The 20,158-nt window shown below is 37.9% G+C and overlaps 4 protein-coding genes and 1 pseudogene across 4 annotated transcripts in view; 2 read left to right on the top strand and 3 right to left on the bottom strand.

Moving 5' to 3' along the window:
* The window catches only part of LOC110065975 (winged helix repair factor 1-like), a 162,502-nt gene extending 148,893 nt beyond the window's left edge, over positions 1-13,609 (bottom strand). The window contains exon 1 of the mRNA XM_089290249.1: positions 13,537-13,609. The gene's annotated coding sequence lies outside the window, so the exon portion shown is untranslated. The remainder of the gene's footprint in view (positions 1-13,536) is intronic.
* Positions 79-5,132, bottom strand: LOC149112398 (uncharacterized; annotated as a pseudogene).
* Positions 2,357-17,094, bottom strand: LOC149112396 (methyltransferase-like protein 22). Its single transcript, XM_089290250.1, has 12 exons — positions 17,057-17,094; positions 13,443-13,536; positions 11,912-12,082; positions 10,363-10,403; positions 10,176-10,228; positions 9,655-9,746; positions 9,054-9,122; positions 8,644-8,700; positions 8,226-8,300; positions 7,195-7,294; positions 6,020-6,759; positions 2,357-5,149 (listed from the first exon to the last, which is right to left on the bottom strand). Coding segments are annotated over exons 1-11 (777 nt in total). The 5' UTR covers positions 17,081-17,094; the 3' UTR covers positions 2,357-5,149; positions 6,020-6,758.
* On the top strand, positions 13,654-16,785 carry LOC149112397 (uncharacterized). The gene is made up of 2 exons (XM_089290252.1): positions 13,654-13,946; positions 14,454-16,785. The coding sequence occupies exons 1-2, from the start codon at positions 13,931-13,933 to the stop codon at positions 14,837-14,839; spliced, it is 402 nt and encodes a 133-aa protein (XP_089146378.1). The 5' UTR covers positions 13,654-13,930; the 3' UTR covers positions 14,840-16,785.
* A 34-nt stretch (positions 17,095-17,128) lies between the features above and the next one.
* The window catches only part of LOC110065960 (WD repeat-containing protein 13-like), a 26,786-nt gene continuing 23,756 nt past the window's right edge, over positions 17,129-20,158 (top strand). The window contains exons 1-4 of the mRNA XM_089290246.1: positions 17,129-17,281; positions 17,415-17,470; positions 18,303-18,394; positions 18,635-18,677. Of these exons, the coding sequence (XP_089146372.1) occupies positions 17,200-17,281; positions 17,415-17,470; positions 18,303-18,394; positions 18,635-18,677 (273 nt within the window). The 5' untranslated portion in view covers positions 17,129-17,199. The remainder of the gene's footprint in view (positions 17,282-17,414; positions 17,471-18,302; positions 18,395-18,634; positions 18,678-20,158) is intronic.

Raw genomic sequence — 20,158 nt, 5'->3', positions numbered from 1 at the left:
CCTCTTCACTTAATCTATTAACTACGACTTGATATTATATAGATAGCTCCGCGAGCGGGCAAGATGAATCAAATCCTGCGGTGTGATTGGCTACCCGAGCGGGCAAGATGGAGCTATCTTGCCCGCTCGGGACTACTCGCCGTGTCCCGCAAGAAAAATTTCCCCGAAAGCCATATAATAAATCCTTTATTGACCAAGCTTGTTCGGTCAAGATGGCTGGATATTGGCCTCGTTCTTTTTTTGCGAGTTTATGGACCTCGACTCCGTCTCGGTCCGTAAACTCGCAAAAAAAGAACTTGGCCAATATCCCACCATCTTGACCTCACACTTGGTCAATAACCCATATATATAGGCTGTCAAAAATGATGCAAATTACTAAAATTATAATGAAAAGGTCTATCAAGATAAAACTTTCTGCAAAGTTTGCATGGCTCTGATCTCCCTTCTTGTAGAAAGTTTTACCTTGATCATCCAAGCATAATTCATTAAATATCGAGAGTGGTTTTATACTACCACTGCTATAGCAACCTATTAGGTCAAGAGGGTTAATCACAATTTTGGATATTTGTTCTATAATGTAGTATTATGTTAACATCAAGTAACATTGGGTGGCCAATGTTGATGAGAAAAGTATTTAAAATAATTATACTCAGACATTGACATTTGCCACCGAAGTTCTACCTGATTTAAAGATCAGAGTCTGACTCATCACTGTCAGGTGGATATTGCTCTGGAACTGAGAACAGAAACACTCCAATCCATTTCACATAGTTCTTTAAGGTGTGTTGCATCTTCTACATCATTGAATATGTTGTTTACCACAAGCAGTATTTCTGCAGCAAGCTTTTCATTATAAATCGAGAAGTTTTGCAAAATGTAATCAACTGGAAATAAATGCTGTAGGTCTGCAGCTAAATCCAAAATAATGGCATCATCTAACTCGTCTTGAAAGAAAAAAAAAAAAAAACCCTCTAAAACTGAAATATTGGCTTTACAGGTCACAGCTAAATCCTTTACCAACTCTGTGAATGTCCCTCATCCATGTTAACTTACCTTTCTAAAGTACATGGACAATAAAATTATTGTCAAGATCAGTACAATCTCAAACACTTCTTTTGGGCAGGCTCCACAATCACACTGTTTACTACACACATCACAGCCCTTGTGCCGTATGGAAGAATTTTGTAACATCTCATTAAAAAAAAAAAAAAAAAAACTGTTTCAAAAACTGTTTCTACATGCCCACATTTAACTTTGTTTTTAACAAATGCCCTCATTGTGGGATCACAGTGACACAAATGGTATGCACGGGAAAACATGGACAAAACATCAGAACCATCCCTTTCACCCCTTCCAACTGCTTGAAGGTAAGATTCCATGTTCTATGGCACACCAAAAATAACAACCCTTTTGATGTTGCATATGTTAAATCCAGTTCCCAGGCCACTAGCCTGGCACTACTACCAGACGAGTATTTCCACTGTGAGACAGTAAACCATAAAAAAAAAAACATTATATTATCCTTGATGCCTTGAGGGGTCTTTGAGTGATACATAGTCACTAATTTTACTTTTTCATGGAAGGAAGTGTTGAAGGCCATCATAACTGTCACCACATGCCTTTAATGACTGACAGAAAATTATGATTTTTTCAGCATGCACATTGTTTACCATATAATTGATAAGCCATTTAAATGTATCCTGTGGTTCACTCTGCAGATGTGTTCCTTTGGGGTGATCAGGATCAGTGATCCAAGATCACTCAGATCATGGCACATCAAAGGAACTGATGAATCCACTCTGGTCACAGATTCATCAGCTGCTTTAAGTTGATGCAAAATGATCTGAGTGATCTTGGATCACCAATCCTGATCCAGATCACCCCAAAGGAACACACCCTTAGCTTTTTCAACGATATATTTGACATTTCGAAATTCTTTTGTCAGGTGACATCCTAATGGTTTTGACAGCTGTCATATTTGCCATCTTATTAATTTTTCCCCAACTTTGCACTGGCTGTTGCAGTCAGGCAAACATGGGAACTTTCAGAATTGTTTTTACTGTATGTTGCCAACTATAGAATAGGCAGCATGGAAGGGAGCTTGGCCATGACTACCAGTCCAACTAAACCAGTGTGACATGAATATCACCATGTGAATATCAATAAGTGATAATCACTAATTATTGTTGATTCAGTGTAGCAAAGATTAAATAATGCCAAACTAATAATAAAAATGCTCAAAAGTATGCCTGAGTAACAATAAAAACAGCACATTGTGCTTTCTAGCTAGCAAAATAGTTTATCTGTCAAACCAAAATGATATCATAATTAAGTTATCAGGTATATACGATCATGATTCAATTTAATTCTTGGTTTTATTTAACGTTTTATGGAACTTATTTCACGTTAGTGCATAATTATCCTTCACCGACACAAAGGAAAATAACGATGAAAATCAGTAAAGATGAGTGTTACTCGTGATCTGTAAGAAACTGAAAAAAAAAAAAAAAAAAAAAAAAAAAGACAACTCACTAAATAACCACACAATGAGTTTCATCTAAGACAATGGCAAAAATATTTTCGCTCAGATTTGACGAGACTTCCTAATGCTTTAATGGAAAACAACAAATTCCTCAAGCAATTCATACCAAAAACTTGGCAAGTTTGGTTTTGGTCTTCGATCAGTGTAGTTAGTGGTGACACAACTTACAACATCGGATGGATGGGCTGAAAATATCAGAGTTCAAAGTGCTTTTGCAACTCTTTTGTGAACAGGACAGCAGTACATATTTTAAAATATTATGCTAGTAATACAGTATATATACATTTACTGTAAGATTCTAAGCTATTAACTTTGTCGGATTTATACAACCACTATAATACCAACGCTAATAATACGCCATTAGTTATTGGCTAAAAATGTTACAGTATGTAATAAGAGTGGTTCCAAATTAAGCCGTTAGTTATTGGCCTAAAATGTTACAGTATGTAATGAGTGTGGTTCCAAATTAAGCCATTAGTTATTGGCCTAAAATGTTACAGTATGTAATGGGTGTGGTTCCAAATTAAGCCGTTAGTGATTGGCCTAAAATGTTACAGTATATAATGAGTGGTTCCAAATTAAGCCGTTAGTTATTGGCCTAAAATGTTACAGTATGTAATGAGAGTGGTTCCAAATTAAGCCATTAGTTATTGACCTAAAATGTTACAGTATGGAATGAGAGTGGTTCCAAATTAAGCCATTAGTTATTGGCCTAAAATGTTACAGTATGTAATAAGTGTGGTTCCAAATTAAGGCGTTTGTTATTGGCCTAAAGTGGTACAGTTTTTAATGAGCGCAGTTCCAAATTAAGCCGTTAGATATTGGCTTAAATTGTTACAGTATGTAATAAGTGTGGTTCCCTTGTTAGTATCGGGTTCTTTATTCTTCGCTCCCTCTTACATCTTGCCCTGCTCAATCCTGTCCTAGAAGTCTCCATTTTCTATTAAAAATTGGGGTTTGTTCCCCGAAACTTGTTACGGGGGGTGAAAACTCTACCAAGGCCTGTTTCAGGAGAAAAACAAAATTCTTCCGGGAATTGGGAGACTCTGGAATTTTGCCAGAAAATATGACATAATGTAGTTGCAGAGAAAAGCGGGACGTTGAACAAAATTTGTGTTTCGATCTGGAGGATTTTCAAGATGTCTGGGAGGACTTAAGCTATACATAGTGTTGATCAAACAACGTTTGTTAGAGTTGTTAACCCCATGTACTTATTCAGGACAGCTCAACCCGCTACATTGACAATGTGTACGAAGTGCTTGCTTGGTGCACTTCTTTGTCAAGTAAATTGGATGGTTTGATCTTTGATCAGGGTATCAAGGCCTTGTTTTACCTTTTTGGCCTTTTCAGTGAGTTGTGATTTACTACACTTGTTTTTTCACATAATACAGGCCTTTTGCATGTCAATCTTTAGCTTGATTGGAGTCAGCTTAAGTACATGAATTACTGATCTAACAAACGAACATCCGTACTATTTAAGTCTGGAATCCAATCCGACTACCCAGCGACAACTGTTCCGTCATCGGCAATTCTATCCTCAAATTTTACCAAGTACCCTTCATGTTTCCTATATGCCACAATCTGTCCTTTGCACCATCTCCAGCACTTTGTCACCTTTCCTGATTAATTAATGGCTTAATTGGGAACCACTCTCACCAAATACTGTAACATTTTAGGCCAATAACTAATGGCTTCATTTGGAACCACACTCATTACATACTGTAACATTTTAGGCCAATAACTAACGGCTTAATTTGGACCCACACTCATTACATGCTGTAACATTTTAGGCCAATAACTAACAGCTTAATTGGGAACCACTCTCATTAGAAACTGTAACATTTTACGCCAATAACTAGCGACTTAACTGGGAGCCACTCTCATCACATACTGTGACATTTTAGGCCAATAACTAACGGCTTAATTTGGAACCACTCTCATCACATACTGTAACATTTTAGGCCAATAACTAACGGCTTAATTTGGAACCACACTCATTACATACTGTAACATTTTAGGCCAATAACTAACGGCTTAATTTGCTAGTCGGTAAATTTTTAACATTTTAGGCCAGTAAATACCGCACTGACCGTGGTTAGTGGCTTAAAATGTTACAGTATATATACTGTGATAACAACATACTAAGCCGTTGTCTGAACGCCTGAACGGAAGCGAAGGTTGATAAGCTTATAAAATGAAAGGTTTTCCGTGACCAGTGACTGTGGGCAAAGATGCGAAAGTATCTGTCCCAGATGTGAAAGACTTGATAAAAGCTCACTGATGCTTGCGTGTAAGCAGACCATCGGTGTTTTCACACGATCTCCTTTCACCGGCCCTTTTGCCGCCATGTTTTCCTTGCATCCCGTGGGCTCAGTTTCAACCATCGGTTTCTCATAATAGTTGATGCTTACAGAATGACTAGCCCAAGAGCTGGGGCTACGGCGACTTCAAAGGCTAAAGCAGATTTGTGCACAGTCTTTTCTCGGTACAAAGCATATGAACTGCAAGAAAAGGCTCTGCTTGCAGGGTGTCGGATCAGCATCTCTCCGAGAAACCTTCCAACCTGATCTGGACGCTGAATCACTACCATCTTGGAACTGAAGATATCTGAAAAAGGAATTAAAGGTGTTGTGAGTACTATTGAATTTATGCCAGGGTCTGCCTTTAAACATCTAACTGTCTGTCTGTCTGTCTGTCTGTCTGTCTGTCTGTCTGTCTATCTATAACCTTTATTTAACCTCGGCAATGTTTATAGCACAGTCCTAGTGCTAGTGGGGCCGAGCAAACAAATGAAACAAATCATTGAAATTCAAATTGAACATAACACTGTTAAGAATCCCAGCTGGCTGGAGGCAAACCAGTTGGCTTTTTAAAAGCGTGGCAGAGGATTTGAACTCGGGGCTACCAAGAAATGAATCCAGGCAGTGATCAGAGCAGGACTTTCCCTTGGACTTTCGTTTCCAAGGGAAGAAGTAACAATGGGTTAACGAAAGCAATGATTTGAACCTTTGTGCAGAGCATTAATTTAAAGAGAGCAGAGAGCCAACTTAACAACTGTAGTTGTTTCCCGCTATCTCGAGGGGATAATCGCAAACAGTACACTGTAAACACAGGAAATTGTGCAAGGATATTGGTCCAACAGACTGTGGATAGTTCAGCGACGTACCTTTTTACGGAAATACAGAAAGTTTCTCAACTTATGCGCAAAGCTTTGCCATTGAAGTATGTAGAGTCTCAAAACTAGTTCTAGAAGACGACCATCAGAAGTGCGTAACAGCCTGTAGATGGTATTCATCCGGCCACAATTGATTGATTGATTGATTCACTTGCAGAAGACGTGGCGGCCGATTTCCCTACACTAGGGGTGACGAAGGGAGAAAATAGTTTCTTTTCCCTTTTTGCAATTCGTGTTAACCTTATATGCTATTAACACTGTTGTGAACCTTACACAGTACTACAGAGTTCTAATTTTCTTACCTTAAACGTTAACCTCTCGAAAGCGCAAACTCCAAAGGTTGTAAGTGGCCACAAGTTTTGTATCAACAATGTGTTCAAGGTGGTTTAATCTCCCACAATTCCTCAAAAGGAAAACGAAAATAAATATATTAACAAACAAAGGAAGAAAGAAAGGAGGGAGGTTGGGACAAAGGGAGGGATTAATCGAGGGAGGGGATGTACGGGAAGGAGGAATAACAAAAGGAAGGGAAGAAGAGAATCTCAATACTAGTTCTAGAAGAATACCATCATAAGTCTTTCACGGCCTGTAGATGGTATTCATCCGGCTACGATTGGATTGATTGATTGATTGATTGATTGATTGATAGATAGATAGATAGATAGATAGATAGATAGATAGATAGATAGATAGATAGATAGATAGATAGATAGATAGATAGATAGATAGATAGATAGATAGATAGATAGATAGATAGATAGATAGATAGATATATTGATTGATCGATTCACTGACAAAAGACGAGGTGGCCGATTTCCCTACGGCTCATCCTCTCGGGGTACCTACTCCGACAAAGGCATAATACAATATAGTGCTATTTACCAATTCCTTGACCCTCTCATACTGCAGGTATTGAGGAAACTCGGTGTCAAGTTTCCTTGCTGTTATTGTTTTGTCCTTCCTTTCAAGTACTTCTATTCTATCAAGAAAGTAGTTGTATGCTGGAGATGTCACCGCTAGGTCCTCGATGGTGAAGTTCAATCTGAAAGTAAAAGGACGATTGTATTGTCTTTGTTTAAAGCGTTTTTTCTTTTTTTTAAAGGAAAATAAAAACAACAACAACAAGAACAAAAACAACAAAAACAACTTTAACAAGAGAAACAAAGTTAATTGGCATATGACAACAGAACAAGCTATAGTCTGATTTGCAAGAAATTCAAATAAAATTACAATTTTTATTTATGTTAGTTATGATATTAATATATTAGACTGGACCACTCTACAATACTAATTTTAAACTGATATATTTATTTCAAATATTTAGAAGAAAACTGGACGTGTGCAAAATATGCTTTACAAACAAGCCTAGCTTCATTCTAGAGCACCATTGGTGTGACCTTGATTTTCCTGCATGTTTAATATTAAACTTGTTTCATTGTTCAAACATGTGCAGTTTTCTTTACTCATTCCAACTTACCATCTTTCGATTGCCAGGAAGGGCACTATCCCCTTGTTGAGTTCCAAAAGACACAACATAGTTTCTATGAAGGCATCAGTCAACGAATCGTCGTAAATTACTATCAGTAATTCAAAAAATAGAAAACGAAAACCCTCAGGTTAGACCTAACACAAGCTTAGTCTACGCTTACAAAGCAAGCACAAGTGCTGGCCATACGTCTAGCACAAGCAAAAGCACTGTTCGTACGTATAGCACAAATTGAAACACTGTTCACCTTTGTAAAGCAGGAGTAAGGTACGTAAGTACACAGGCATATGCCTGCTACGTGTTTGCTTCTTTTACTCAGAAATGCAACTTTGATGTTTGAGCGCAAACACAAGAGCACGGGAATGGGAAAACGTCCTTTTTGCCAGGTATCAGGGAGCTAAAGCAAACCACAACGACGACAACAACAAGAACGACACCAAACAAAAAAATTAATGAGCAAAACAATAGCTGAGCGCGTGTGTTATAAATCTTAGTACATTTATTTCTTTGCCGTCCCCTGCAAAACTAGAACGTGAAATGGCCCAGTTCTGCCTAGTCTGAGGAACGCGACCCACGACGCCTAATTTTCATTTGGAATTGAACGTTGTCATTGCATATTTAGCCTGAGCACGTTTTTAGAGCCATTTGTGTACCGATCTAGACAATCGCGAATTTCGCTGGTAAAATAATTCATTTTAATTTGACTGAGCATTGTTATCGGCGTCGCCGTTGTGGTTGCTTAAGCTCCCCATCATAAAAGATCGTCGGCAGCGTCAGGTTTTTTTTTTTTTTTAGCCTGTTATTTTACTGTGCATGCGACCGCTGAACTACAATAAGCGCAAAATCTGGACGGTGTCTGGTTTTAACTCAAGTCATAAAATTTTCGTTATAAATCCAGCAAGCACCATATACAAAGAATTAATATTTAGATAAATTTCTGAAGCTTATCTCAAATCACTGGGAATGGGTCTCCAAAGTCATACTCTCTTGGTCAATAACAGTATGGCAGCCTTCATCCTTACCATCTGCTGCCAGAACGATCGAGACGTCTGAGAAGGCTTTTTGGTCTTCCTTAGTCCAACAGAAAACACCCCTACCTAGTCGAGAAAAAAAAAAAAAAAAAAAAAATGGGGGAAATAATAAGTACTACTGAAGTTGAAAAGAGAATTGGACCAGAGTTTTGGCTTAAAATAAATGCTTGAAAGTTTATCAAGGGTGTATAAGTTTCTGTAAATGCTAATGATGTAATGGTGATCTTCAGGAAAAATCTTTTTTCGAGAATCAAATGAGTCTGCACTGGATGTTTCAAGCATGCGCGTAAGACTGCTTATATGTAACACAAATAATTAACAATTATTGGACGGGATCGAGCAAAATATCATTATTTGTCAGTGGCGAGCAGATCAATTATTTGCCGAAGCCGAAATTTGATGTCCCTACCGGTCTGTAATCCAGTTTTCAACCAGTCAAACTCACGGACTGTGACAACTTCACTTCCTGAGAAATAAAACAAGAGATTACATCACTGAGATAGCTGAGAGGTCCAATATTTTATATTTGGTAAGTAGTGGACTGGATAACCTTTGTTACATTGCTGTGTGTTAAAGATACAAAGCAGCACCTATTGTATTTAGCGTGAATCGTGAAACCTTTAACATTTTCCAAGAAACGAGTTCTAGACACCCTTCATCCACACTGTTAGTGTACTAAGATCACTTATATTAAAGTAACAATTAAAATATACTGTTGATAGATGCATGTACATACATGTGAATGGCAGAAAATTAAAAGAAAAAATATCATGAATTATCGTTTAGATATTACCGTACGAAAGACTCAGCAAGACTTACCATACTTAAAAATATGAGAGTTTGAAGTGATATTGTCCTGGCATTTTTTAAGAATTCTGTCCCCAACATCTGAAAATTAAAAAGATTTACTGTGAACCTACAAAATAAGTTAAAATGAAGTGTATATAATACCGAACAAGTGGAAAATGATAAAATGTGGTGTTCACTGACACGAGCATGGGACAAAGAAAAAGTGTGATTCCCTAATGGGATTGGAAACTGACACTAGGCCATAACTTTGAAATACAGTTTAAAATTTAATGTGTTTTAAAAGTAGCAGTCAGTGCCGTTAGTTGCTGGAGATTTTTTGCCATGTTTGCCTAGCATCTTTTCTCCTGGCTCATCTTGCGCCATGCACATGCATGTACTCGCAGTCTTGTCTTCTGGTTGAGTAGAGTGTTCGCACACAAGTTGCATGTTCTTGCTGTCGTTCTCCGTCCCCCATCCGTCATCGGTTAGTCCCGGTTCATTTTATTATTCTATCTTTGTTATTACGGTCAGAGCTATCATTAGAGTATGGGTAATTTATGAAAGCTCGAGCAATTAAGGATTTACACTACGAGTAATATTTAAAAATTCCCTAAAAAGCATAAAACCATACCTGTACAAAACACTTTCTTTGCCACTCTTCCTAATACAATGCTACATAAACCAAGCCCTGCCCCAAGTTCCAAAGCAATACATCCATCAAATCTGAGGTAAATGAATTGGCATATTGCAGTTAAAAATCCCTTTCTTTTGACCAACATTAAATTGTTTTTATTGTGGTTGGTCATGTCCGATATTGATGGGCTACTGGATTGTCATTGAGGGAGTGAGTTCTGTCTTTTGCTTGCTTGACCGTCAAGTAAAGTTATTTTGGGGGGGGGGGGGGGGGGGGAGTGGGACTTATTAGGGAAATTCAAAATTTGCAGAAGTACTGTACGTAAGAGATGAAATTATTATACTAATTTAATTTTACGTGATTTTAATCATGTTTACTAGTAAGAAATACTTTAGGGGCTTGTGAGAGTGACTTTTGGGCTAGTTCATCATAGTTAAGCTTGTAACCCCAGCAAGCTCCAATTTTTCTTTTTTTGGCATCCTTAAAACAAACATTATTTTTTTCACCATCTGGCTTACCTTTCTTCATTGTGAACCAAGAAATCACACAATAAAAGAGCCCCTCTCCATACCTTTCAGTGAAAAGAGAAATAAAACATGTTAATATTTGGATTTCGCTACTGCCATGTTACTATAAATTATCCAATAAGAGCGCATGTTAGATCGAACTAAAGTCGGGCTGTATATATAGCAACAACATTTATACCTGTAGTCCCACATCTTCAACTGTAGTGGAAAGGTGATGTTCTGGAAGGTAACAAAGCAAAAAAAGGGGGAGACAAAAAGAGTAGTGAAAATCGATAAACAGCTTTAATCACATAATTCTTAAATACATTTAGAAATGTTTTTATACCGTAAAGCACAGACCGAATGATGGCAACATTTGAACACAACATATGGTAACATAATGATAAAATTCCATTCACCCTCACATTTCACCCTCACAACTACACAGTAAAATCCATCATTCTAAAAAACTTTAAATTACTTCAAAATGATCCCAATACTGGTAGAATCTTTTCGCAACCACCATTAATTTCATTCAAACGTGACAAAAACATTATTACGTAACTGTTTAGTCAGAAGTGCATTCCACACAAGTGATCAACCTGGAACTTTTAAATGTGCGCGCACATGATGCAAAACATGTCCTTTCCTTTGCAACGTTGAGAAAATATCGGGACCCAAGCAATCCAGCAAGATCACCGATCATTTCACCTGTACCTCAGCCAATATCTACTACATAACTTGTACTCTTTGCAAAAAGTTGCACATCGATGAAACAGAGAGACAACCAGGCAACCGATATCGAGAACACCTTCCTGACGTAGAGAAAGACAACAAAAACGCATCTAAACTGGTTGCGAGACACTTTAATCTCCCCAATCATTCTAAGCAACATATGGCAGTCTGTGGCCTTTCCCTACAAATGTACATCAAGGAAGCCAAAAAGCCTCAAAACTCTAGATTTTCAATACCCAACAAACAATTGTACCTTTATGTACCGTTTTAGCCTATCTTCACACTCTCTATTTTGTCTTGAGTTTGTCGTTGTTATTATTAACCACAGGCCGGGGGATTTCAAAAGAGCCTGAATGCAAGAGGGTGGCTCTGGGGAAAGACCCTTCGCGGCAAGTCTCGCGCTTCGTGCTTGCTTGAAGGAAAATGACCCGTAGAAAAAAAAAAATAAACAGCTATAGACTGACTTGTGCCCTTTCCTCTCGCCAGATAGGTTTAAATATTATTTCTATGAAAAATTTCCTGGTACATAATTATAGGCCGATCTTTTTGACATTGTTGTTTACATTTTTCCTTATTAACATACATGTATAACTTTGCACAACTAAGGCATCATGCTAGAAACATTGACTACAAACATTTAACGAGCTTTCAAAACTTAGTAATTGCTGAAATGCTTGGCTCTTTGGGTGTAATAATCGAGGAGAACTTGGCTTTCAAAAACTGCAAAATTTCTGGGTAGCAAAAGCCTTCATGAGCTCATACATGAGCTCATTGAGTTTTTAAACCCATGTCACACAAAGAGTATATCATACATTGGGTTCAAATTCCTTGGGACAGTTAATCATGCTATCCTCTTTAAATACTCTGCAGTAATGTTTTAGTAGCTCCATCAGAAACTGTGTTGCAGACATGTATGCTAATGAGGCAAATATTGTAAACAAAGATTTTCCTATATAAAATAGCTAACTATACAATTCAGCTTGCAAAATCATTATTAAAAACTTAACGTATACCTATAGTAATGATATCACAATCATCTCTTGCCAAAAATTTTCTTGGAGGAGATAAATCCCCACTTTCATCAGTGTCTTGACTACACTCATGGCTGCTGATTCTTTTTACTTCCTTGGAATCAGAATTATCACTACTGTCAGGTGGTCTCAGCACTTTGAACCTAGTAAATGCTGTCAAAATCAAACTGTTAATATTATTGTAATTTAAAAAAAAAAATTAAGTTATAAGCAGGATAGAAAATATTTTGTGTTTGGGCACTTGGGCAGGTTAGTAACTTAATTAGCTGATTGTAAGGATCTTTGTTTAAACATTCAATGGATACATCTAGATACGTGTGTTCTTACTCTGTTGGTAATCAATTTACCAAATGATGTGCCTTTTGATAGTTAAGAGGGAGCAGTGGGATTTGCATCATACAATAGAGGTATAAATTGCAACTGGCACCGTTCCATTTCAGGAACCTCCTATGGCAGTAAAGGTTTTCGAACAGCCCTACCCCTCTGCTTGCTTGTGAGCAATTACTTTGTTTTTCTTCTCTTTCTATTATTTCTAAAGGGGTGGCATGTTGTTATGATTACTAATCACCGAGTCATGTCCAATGCACACCTTCAAAGCCCTTGTATACTAAGTCTCACTCTGTCGACTCGACAGTTCCAACAAGTTGAAGTCATGTCCACTTGTCATGACTTGACAACATTTTCTACCCCCCTTCCACATCACCTTCAAGGCACTTGGACATGTTTACGAAGTCTTGCTCTGTGTACTCAACAATCCCAGAAGTCTTGGCATGTGTCAACTCATCACTTGCTACCCTTACTTCCTCTTATATGCCTACAATTTCTGGCAAGTAGAGCACGCCCCAATGATTCTGTTATTTATGACAACTGCCTGTGAAGGTTTAAGATGACTTGACTCACTTTGGACCCGTGTATTGGACAACCCTCCAAGCACTTTATTAGCTGTAAATTCCCAACTATAGATGGAGGTTTAGCTTTATCTGAAATCCAAGAGAACCTCAGAACCTCAAAGATACAGCCACTATAGGAGAGGTGACAGGGGGAGAGACAGGGCACGAATATGTACACAAGCACAATGGTGAAATGTGACTATAGTGTATAATTCCTTTTCTTTTGGGGAGGAGAGAGTCACTAAGCTTACAATTACTTATTCAAAGTCTAGTAGGAGTCAACTGACTCAAATTCCACTCCTCCCCCCCCCCCCCCCCCGCCCCGCCACCCTTTGTCATTCTGTCAGCTTTAATTATTTGAAAAGTATACATACCATTATTATTTCGGAAATAGAAAACATTTCCATTGTCTCTATCGTGTTGTAGAAACAGGAGTGGAAGTTTGGGAGAAGGGGAAGTGCTGTAGGAACACGAGTCGCTGGGGTTTTCTCGCAGAATGTTTTCTAAACGAATTTCCCCGAGTAGTTGTACTACAGTGTTGTACATGGAGTTGTTTGAGAGAGTTGTGACAAAATTCTAAGGCTAGTAACATATTTATAATACCATAAGTACTCTAAACTCACCTATTTTGCCTTTGTTCGTTCGCAAAAACGATGTAGAAAGATGCACATCAGACAAGAACGTCTCCTCCAGCTCTTCCTCCAGCTCTTCCTCCAGACATGCCATTAGGGACAGCGCGTCTCCCAACCCCAAAATGCTTTGGAAACGAAAGAATATCGAGGTCGAAATGTATCATGGACTAAAATAAAACAAGACAGCGGGAACCTGGTCTCTAACATTAGTACGCCTGGTTAATTTTATCATTTTTAGCGGAAAAGGTAAATCCTGGATAAAATTTCCACTTGAATTGCTCCAAGCATTGTTCAATATTTACGTATAGAATGATCCTTGCAAAGTTGAGCCGTCGACAGGGCAAACCCAGTGCTTACAATACCGAGATGAGGTGGTTTTCGAAAGCTTTTCGCCAGCCCAAAACTCGGCGAGAAATTTCCTCGGAAGCGATCGACAAATTCAAAGCCATGATCTGGGACAATCCTTCTGATCTGACAATATGCTACCAAGTTATGGTAAGTTTTTTTTAAAAGAAAAATTAAGAAATGACTTCGTGTGGAGTGATGTCGTGATGTGCAGGCTCATTTTTCAAGGTATATCCTGAACTCGTACTGGAACCGGCTAAAATATGCAATAAAGTTTACGTAATTTTAAAGATAAACAAAACGAAAATGCGTGCACGGCCCCGAAAAAGTAAAATGATGTAAAATAGAAAATGGGATATGCTCATTTTGTACCTGAAAAAATGCGATTAGGGATTTAAAAGGTTACTTTTCACTTAAAAATTTTTGCGACATGGTGTCCAAGGGTGGAAAGGGGGTTGGGGGATGCCATCTTCAATACAGTATCACAGTTTTGTTGAATTAGAAAGCAGTGACGCTTAGAACTTTATAAACTTATATACATCTTTATCTGCTAGCAGCCCACTCCAACTCTAGTTTTTGAGGTCTATTATCCCACTCGCTTAAAAAATATTTAATAAAGCCAGATGAAAAGTATATCATATTGTTACTAATTGACAGGATTGACTGCAGATGAGCTTGCACATCTTGCTGCATCAGGAACGCAAGGCTGGGTCTCTACTGATCACGTCACGTGGGTTTTAAAACAGCTTAACGACATGCAAAACGATACCATGCTACTATGCCCTAACATCGTTGTTAATATCCACAACAAGATGACGAGGAAAGCTAAGTTGTTTGACCTTGGACCATTAAAAAGGCTGGGTTTTGCTCTGAATGTGGGACAAAGAAATGGCAAAACTTTCATTGGCAGCCCTGAAAATGGTGGTAATCATTGGGAGCCTCCCCCAGACATCATTGACATTGTCAATGATTTTGCACGGTACATTCCACAAGTTGAAACGTACAAAAGAGTCATTTGGTGCTTGCCCACTCTCCCAGTGTAACTAATTGGCAGGGTCATGAATGTGACTGGCGATGCAGTAACTATTCCCTACACAGTTGCACTGATATATGGGGTGTTATTACTCTGGTGAACGCAGCTGTGGCAGCCTTGTACAGCCCTCTTTTCCGATGGTTAACAGGTCCAGTGATCAAAGAATCAATTTTCTTGCAACGCGCGACCCAATACTGGTTATATTTTGTATCGCCCATGAGCAGAGACAAAGCTGTGTTCTTGTCAGTGTGAAACAAATTTTTAGTTTGTTTATTGTGGAAGTGCCACAACTTCCACTGATGACCACTCCATCTTTCCCTCACCCCCATTAGTGGTCATTATATGGTTTTACACATTGTGCTGGCATTATTTTGAGCATAACAGTGAGGCAAGAGAATCTAGAATTACGTGGGCACAACAGTGACAAAAACTGGTCGACATCTTTTGAGCACAATGTATAGTGAGATTTTTTGATCATCAAGCATTCGCATAATGACAACAAATTTGAGCATTATGTGTAAAACCCTTTTTCATGACCCATTTCCAGGAGTATTCTGATATTTACAACACATGTTTGCAAACACAAAATCCTTTAACAAAAGAAAGACAACAATGTTGGAAAGGAATACTCCTTCTAACATGAACAAAATGCACCGCCCCATGAAAATGCAGGACATGTGGTTAGTGTAGTACAAAGATAGAAGAGTGCTTTTAGAAACCTTTTGACCTAGGTTTTCATCTAGAAAATGGCCCTTGTGATATGATCAGTAGCAGGCTGTACATGTTTTCTTGACGATTTGAACAGCTAGAGATAACTGTGCAACCTGACACTAGCCTTCTAGCAGGCTACTGCCATATTGGCTTATGTTATCCACAGGTCTTTAGCTTCTTCATTGTGATGAACATCATCATAATTTACTTCTATCAAAATGAAAAAGATCACCAGGGATAATGAAAACCTGCATCTACAGGTCCCTTGGCAAAATTGTTTGTTGATGCTCTGCTAAATAGAGAAGATGATATCATTATTTACAGCATTTAGTGTAGGACACATTTTTGCACTAGAAAATATATAAAATCATTACAAGTCAAACTAGTGAAATTTTAAAAGCTGATTCTAACTGTTTCTGGACGACCCATATGGAACATGCCAGTTCTCTTTCAATTGAAATCATTTTGTTATTAGCAAAAAAAAGGACAGAGCAGTCATTCAAGGCTATTCCAGCAGCTGGTATTAATAATAATATTAGACCATGTTTTTTGATGCTCCGCAAAATAGAACAGGGATAAGCATGTGAAATCATTATTGGCATGAGGTGAAACTAGTGTTGTGTTTCACACATTTAACTTCAGTGAGCTATCACAATACTGGGCATCGTGCTTTGCATAAATATTTGATCATATCAGCTCATTTCCGTAGGATTTTTATGAACTTGAGCCCCCCACAGATATATGCATGTACATGTACATGTAACTCGTGAATGGCACAGTGTGAACTATATTGATTTTGCAACAAGTTTACTATTAATTTAATATTTTTTTGCCATACATGGCTCGAGTAACATTCTCAGGAAAATTGGACTCTGAGAACATGTCTGACATCTACTGTCATTTCAATATTGTAATATAGTTATTTCATATTGTTCTAGAGTTTATACTGTTTTTAAGCAACAAATCTGAAACATTACAGAAACAAAAAACAGATAAATATTATTATATATTACATTATATATTTTCAGGCTTTCAATGTTGGTATGTGTGTGGAATTATAATGGGATTACGGTATGAAATTCTGTATTACTGCATTTAATACACTACAAGCCGTTATGATTATTGTTAAGCAAATTAAAGAAACTACATATAATTTCTACATAGACAACCCAAGCTAAGGTTCGTTTACTAGTAACAAATAGGTCAATGAATTGCAAGATAATAAATACCATGGTGCACAACTGATCTGATGAGCAAAAATTTCTGTCACTGAGACATTCGAGGGATAATTCGTGTTTCCTTTCAGAAATATTGCGAGAAAATGTGGACTGCTAGCTGGTGGTCGCTATCTGCATTTTGAAGCTGAAATTAACCAGGCGTTTCAAGTGTTAGAGACCAGGTTCCCACTGTCTGATTATATTTTGGCCCACAATACATTTCGATCTCGATATTCTTTCGTTCCCGATGCATTTTGGGGTTGGGAGACGCGCTGTCCCTAATGGCATGTTTCCTCCAGCTTTACCTCCTTCACAGCGGCCATGTTTAAATGAGAGCCCGCGAAACTTCCGCGAAACCAGTACCAGTTCGCGTAATCTTACATGACGCGGGTTATTGTTTCGAGTCCTGAAAGATGGCGGGTTGGCGGGCCAGAAAAGTTAAATGAAAATGAACATATCTCAGCAGATTCTGGCGTTAGATGCTCGATACAACGCCTATCGGGTTCCAAACAATCCCCAGTATCGTAAGTACAGTAGTTTAAAAGCCGCTTTTAAATATAGAACTTTGTATCTATATGTGAATACAGTCCAATAATTTATGGACGGATTTTCAGTATGTCAGCTGATTCTATGAACAATCTCAACTTTTTCATTTAGGAACTTTGTATATTAGAAGGAGGAATCAGTTACTCCGGGAGAATGCCAAGAAAGAGGTAACTTAGGTCTCAATGAACCTTATGTGTCAGCATAACTGATTTATGTATTTACAGACGCATGTAATTACACGTATAGGCCATTTTACAATTGTGTGCTAGTTTACCTGGCGTATAAATGCAAGCAAGGCTGGAGGTGGTGCTTTCATGCAAACCTCTCTGCTTTTCGCATATAAATACCAACTAGTTAGCATAAGAGCAACTTGATTTACGCAACAAAACAGTGAGGTCTGTATCAAAACAATGCCCCTCCAGCCTTGCTGCCATTCAAAGACCAAGACAATAACCAGACAACTATGAAATGGTCCATTCTCAGCCCCTTAACCCCCCCCCCCCCCTCCCCTCACCCTTCATACTCCTTATGGAGGACAACCTTTGGCGCGGGGCCTTTCATGAATTTATTTCAAAAGAGCCAGCAGAATTTTGACACCCTAGGATGCAAACTGGTAAAGTGTTGACAACTAAAATCTTCCCTCCATAGAACTCCATTGGGGGAAAGGGTGGGGGTTTAAAAAAAGGGGAATTCCCATTACATGTATGCAGAAAACCAAACAGGAAGTGGTGAACCCAAATACCCCAAAGCACCAAACACTTCATTAAGAATATTGCATTATTTCATGAACCCTCAAAAATTGTAGTGTGGTACACCCTAAAAATGAAATAAGAAACCAACACACATATACCAAAAGAAATCTTCTCAATCTGCCAGCTAGTGGGCCTGGTAGGTATTTTGTTCATTCAATCATGAATGGCTGACAACTGCATTCAATTTACAGATCAGTTAACAAATTAAGCAAAGGAGTGTTGGTTCAATGTTGCTCTTTTTGTCCAGAAACTAGACCATTCATGCCGTCGACAATATCTTTATTTGCGAAGGCAGCTGCTGTCCAAGCGATATGGACCATCTGAGTCATCACTGTCCAGGTTAAGTTGTTAAACACTGCATGATTTATGGTATTAATATCACATATTTTAAGATTTGTAAATACAATCATATAGTGAGTATGTGATAAATGGGCTTACCTACATGATGAATGGGTTAATCTTGTGTTTCTTTTTCAAGATGTGCAATGTATGTTATATATTTCTATTTTCCTTTCCACATCTACATGTAGAATGTAAATTTGTATGCATATTAAGGTACATTTTTCATTTTATTTCTAGGAGTAGAAGTGCTAGTACATATAGCAAACTAAGCTCCTTTGAGGTAACTAATTACTTAAGTTTTCTAGTGGGGCAATCCTTTCTTGATTATTTCTAAAACACACAGTTTAATTAAAACTTAAGAGGCTGTCTGTGTAAGAACCGACCACTCGATTTTCGGCCGAAAACAGAATTTCTTCAAATTTTCTGTGTGAGACAGCTAGTCCATATGATAAATAAAAATAGCAATAGTTTGGCTTTAAGTGCTATTTTTCAATATTTCTGGCGACGATTTCCGAGTACAGTCCAAAACCGTAAAAACCGTTCTGTTTCGAGTCAAATTTAGGCGTTGCGCTGAAGGAGGGGAAAATTTCCGCTTTTACTCAAATACAATAAAACTTACAGATAATTTTATTTCATGTTTTTTCTTTCGATTAACGGTAAAATATTTAAAATCGGGCACAAGAAAAATTAATTATGATTTTTTGAAAATGCCAAACAGAGAGCCTTCGCAAAATTTTAGCGGGCATGCTGCTGGTTGAAGGAGTGTTTCTCAAAAGTATAACGTGATCTGGAGCCCTGACCAATATCCATGTTTAGTACTAGGGCTAGTGTACCAGGAACAGGAAAAAAAACTTTGGGCACTAACCTTTTGGAACTACAGGAGTACGATCACCATAGCTAATATTCAGTCGCGAAAGCTTGCGTGACACAATTTCGCACCGATTATTGTTCCTAAGTTTCCCACATAAATTCTTAAATTTCCCGCGTGAAATATTAGTTTGAGGCAAATGTTCTCAAAATGTGCTTTTTGCACTGGAAAGGGCATGAAAAGCCTTCAGTTCACGAAATATTTTTCCAGTTGGGAGTTTATAATCTAAAATGAGCGGCTGCGGTTTAAGTTATCTTCTGTCTGGCCTAAAAGCTGTTTATAAAATTCAGTTAAATAATTAAGGTTTGGATTATATGTAAAAGGACACTCATATTTGACAACTAGAACCGTTAATCATATAATTTAATGCCTAGAAAGGAAAAATTATTGTTCACTAGTGTACTTCAGCTGTAGCGATAGTCTAAAGAAAATGTAGATTTCAGTCGTCTACATTGTAGCACGCTAGACTGTCTAAGTTATTTTTAGCATGTCACGGCCATTCTTACTGCGTTGTTTTAAAGTTGCAATAACAATGACTGCATGATTTTCATGCTGAATTATACGCTTTCTATCTTTGGCTTCGTTTTCTTTGAAATAGCGTTTATCTCTTAATACCAACATTGTTGGTTAAGTAATTTTCTTCAGCGAATTCAATCTATGTAAATTTGGTGCAGGTTTACTGACACCGCGATGTGTCAATAGGGAGTTCATAGTTCCTGCGAGCAAAAAAACAAAACAAAAAGAACAGAATGGGCGCCTGGAATTCAATGTTTATTCTACTCGCTGTGTTTCCGATGGCGTGCAAGAAGGCAAATAAAGTTGACAGTGCTACTAGTTTAACACAGCTACACAAAGTTCTGCGATTCCCCACAATATATTTACAATTATTTCAC

This window comes from Orbicella faveolata, unplaced genomic scaffold (genome assembly GCF_042242905.1).
Source record: "Orbicella faveolata isolate gen_17 unplaced genomic scaffold, um_ofav_v1 contig_2, whole genome shotgun sequence".
NCBI classification, from domain to species: domain Eukaryota; kingdom Metazoa; phylum Cnidaria; class Anthozoa; order Scleractinia; family Merulinidae; genus Orbicella; species Orbicella faveolata.
The sequence above is the reverse complement of the archived record's forward strand: the minus strand, read 5'-3'. Positions and strand labels throughout refer to the sequence as shown.

Bases quoted from the DNA above. Each gene is read 5' to 3' on its own strand.
- LOC149112396 (XM_089290250.1), bottom strand. From the start codon at position 17,080: ATGGCCGCTGTGAAGGAGGTAAAG. The intron at 8,301-8,643 runs GTAGGGACATCA...TTTCTCGACTAG, and splicing joins GAAAACTGGATTACAGACCG to GTAGGGGTGTTTTCTGTTGG. The intron at 7,295-8,225 runs GTAAGGATGAAG...AATTACTGATAG, and splicing joins GATCGTTCTGGCAGCAGATG to TAATTTACGACGATTCGTTG.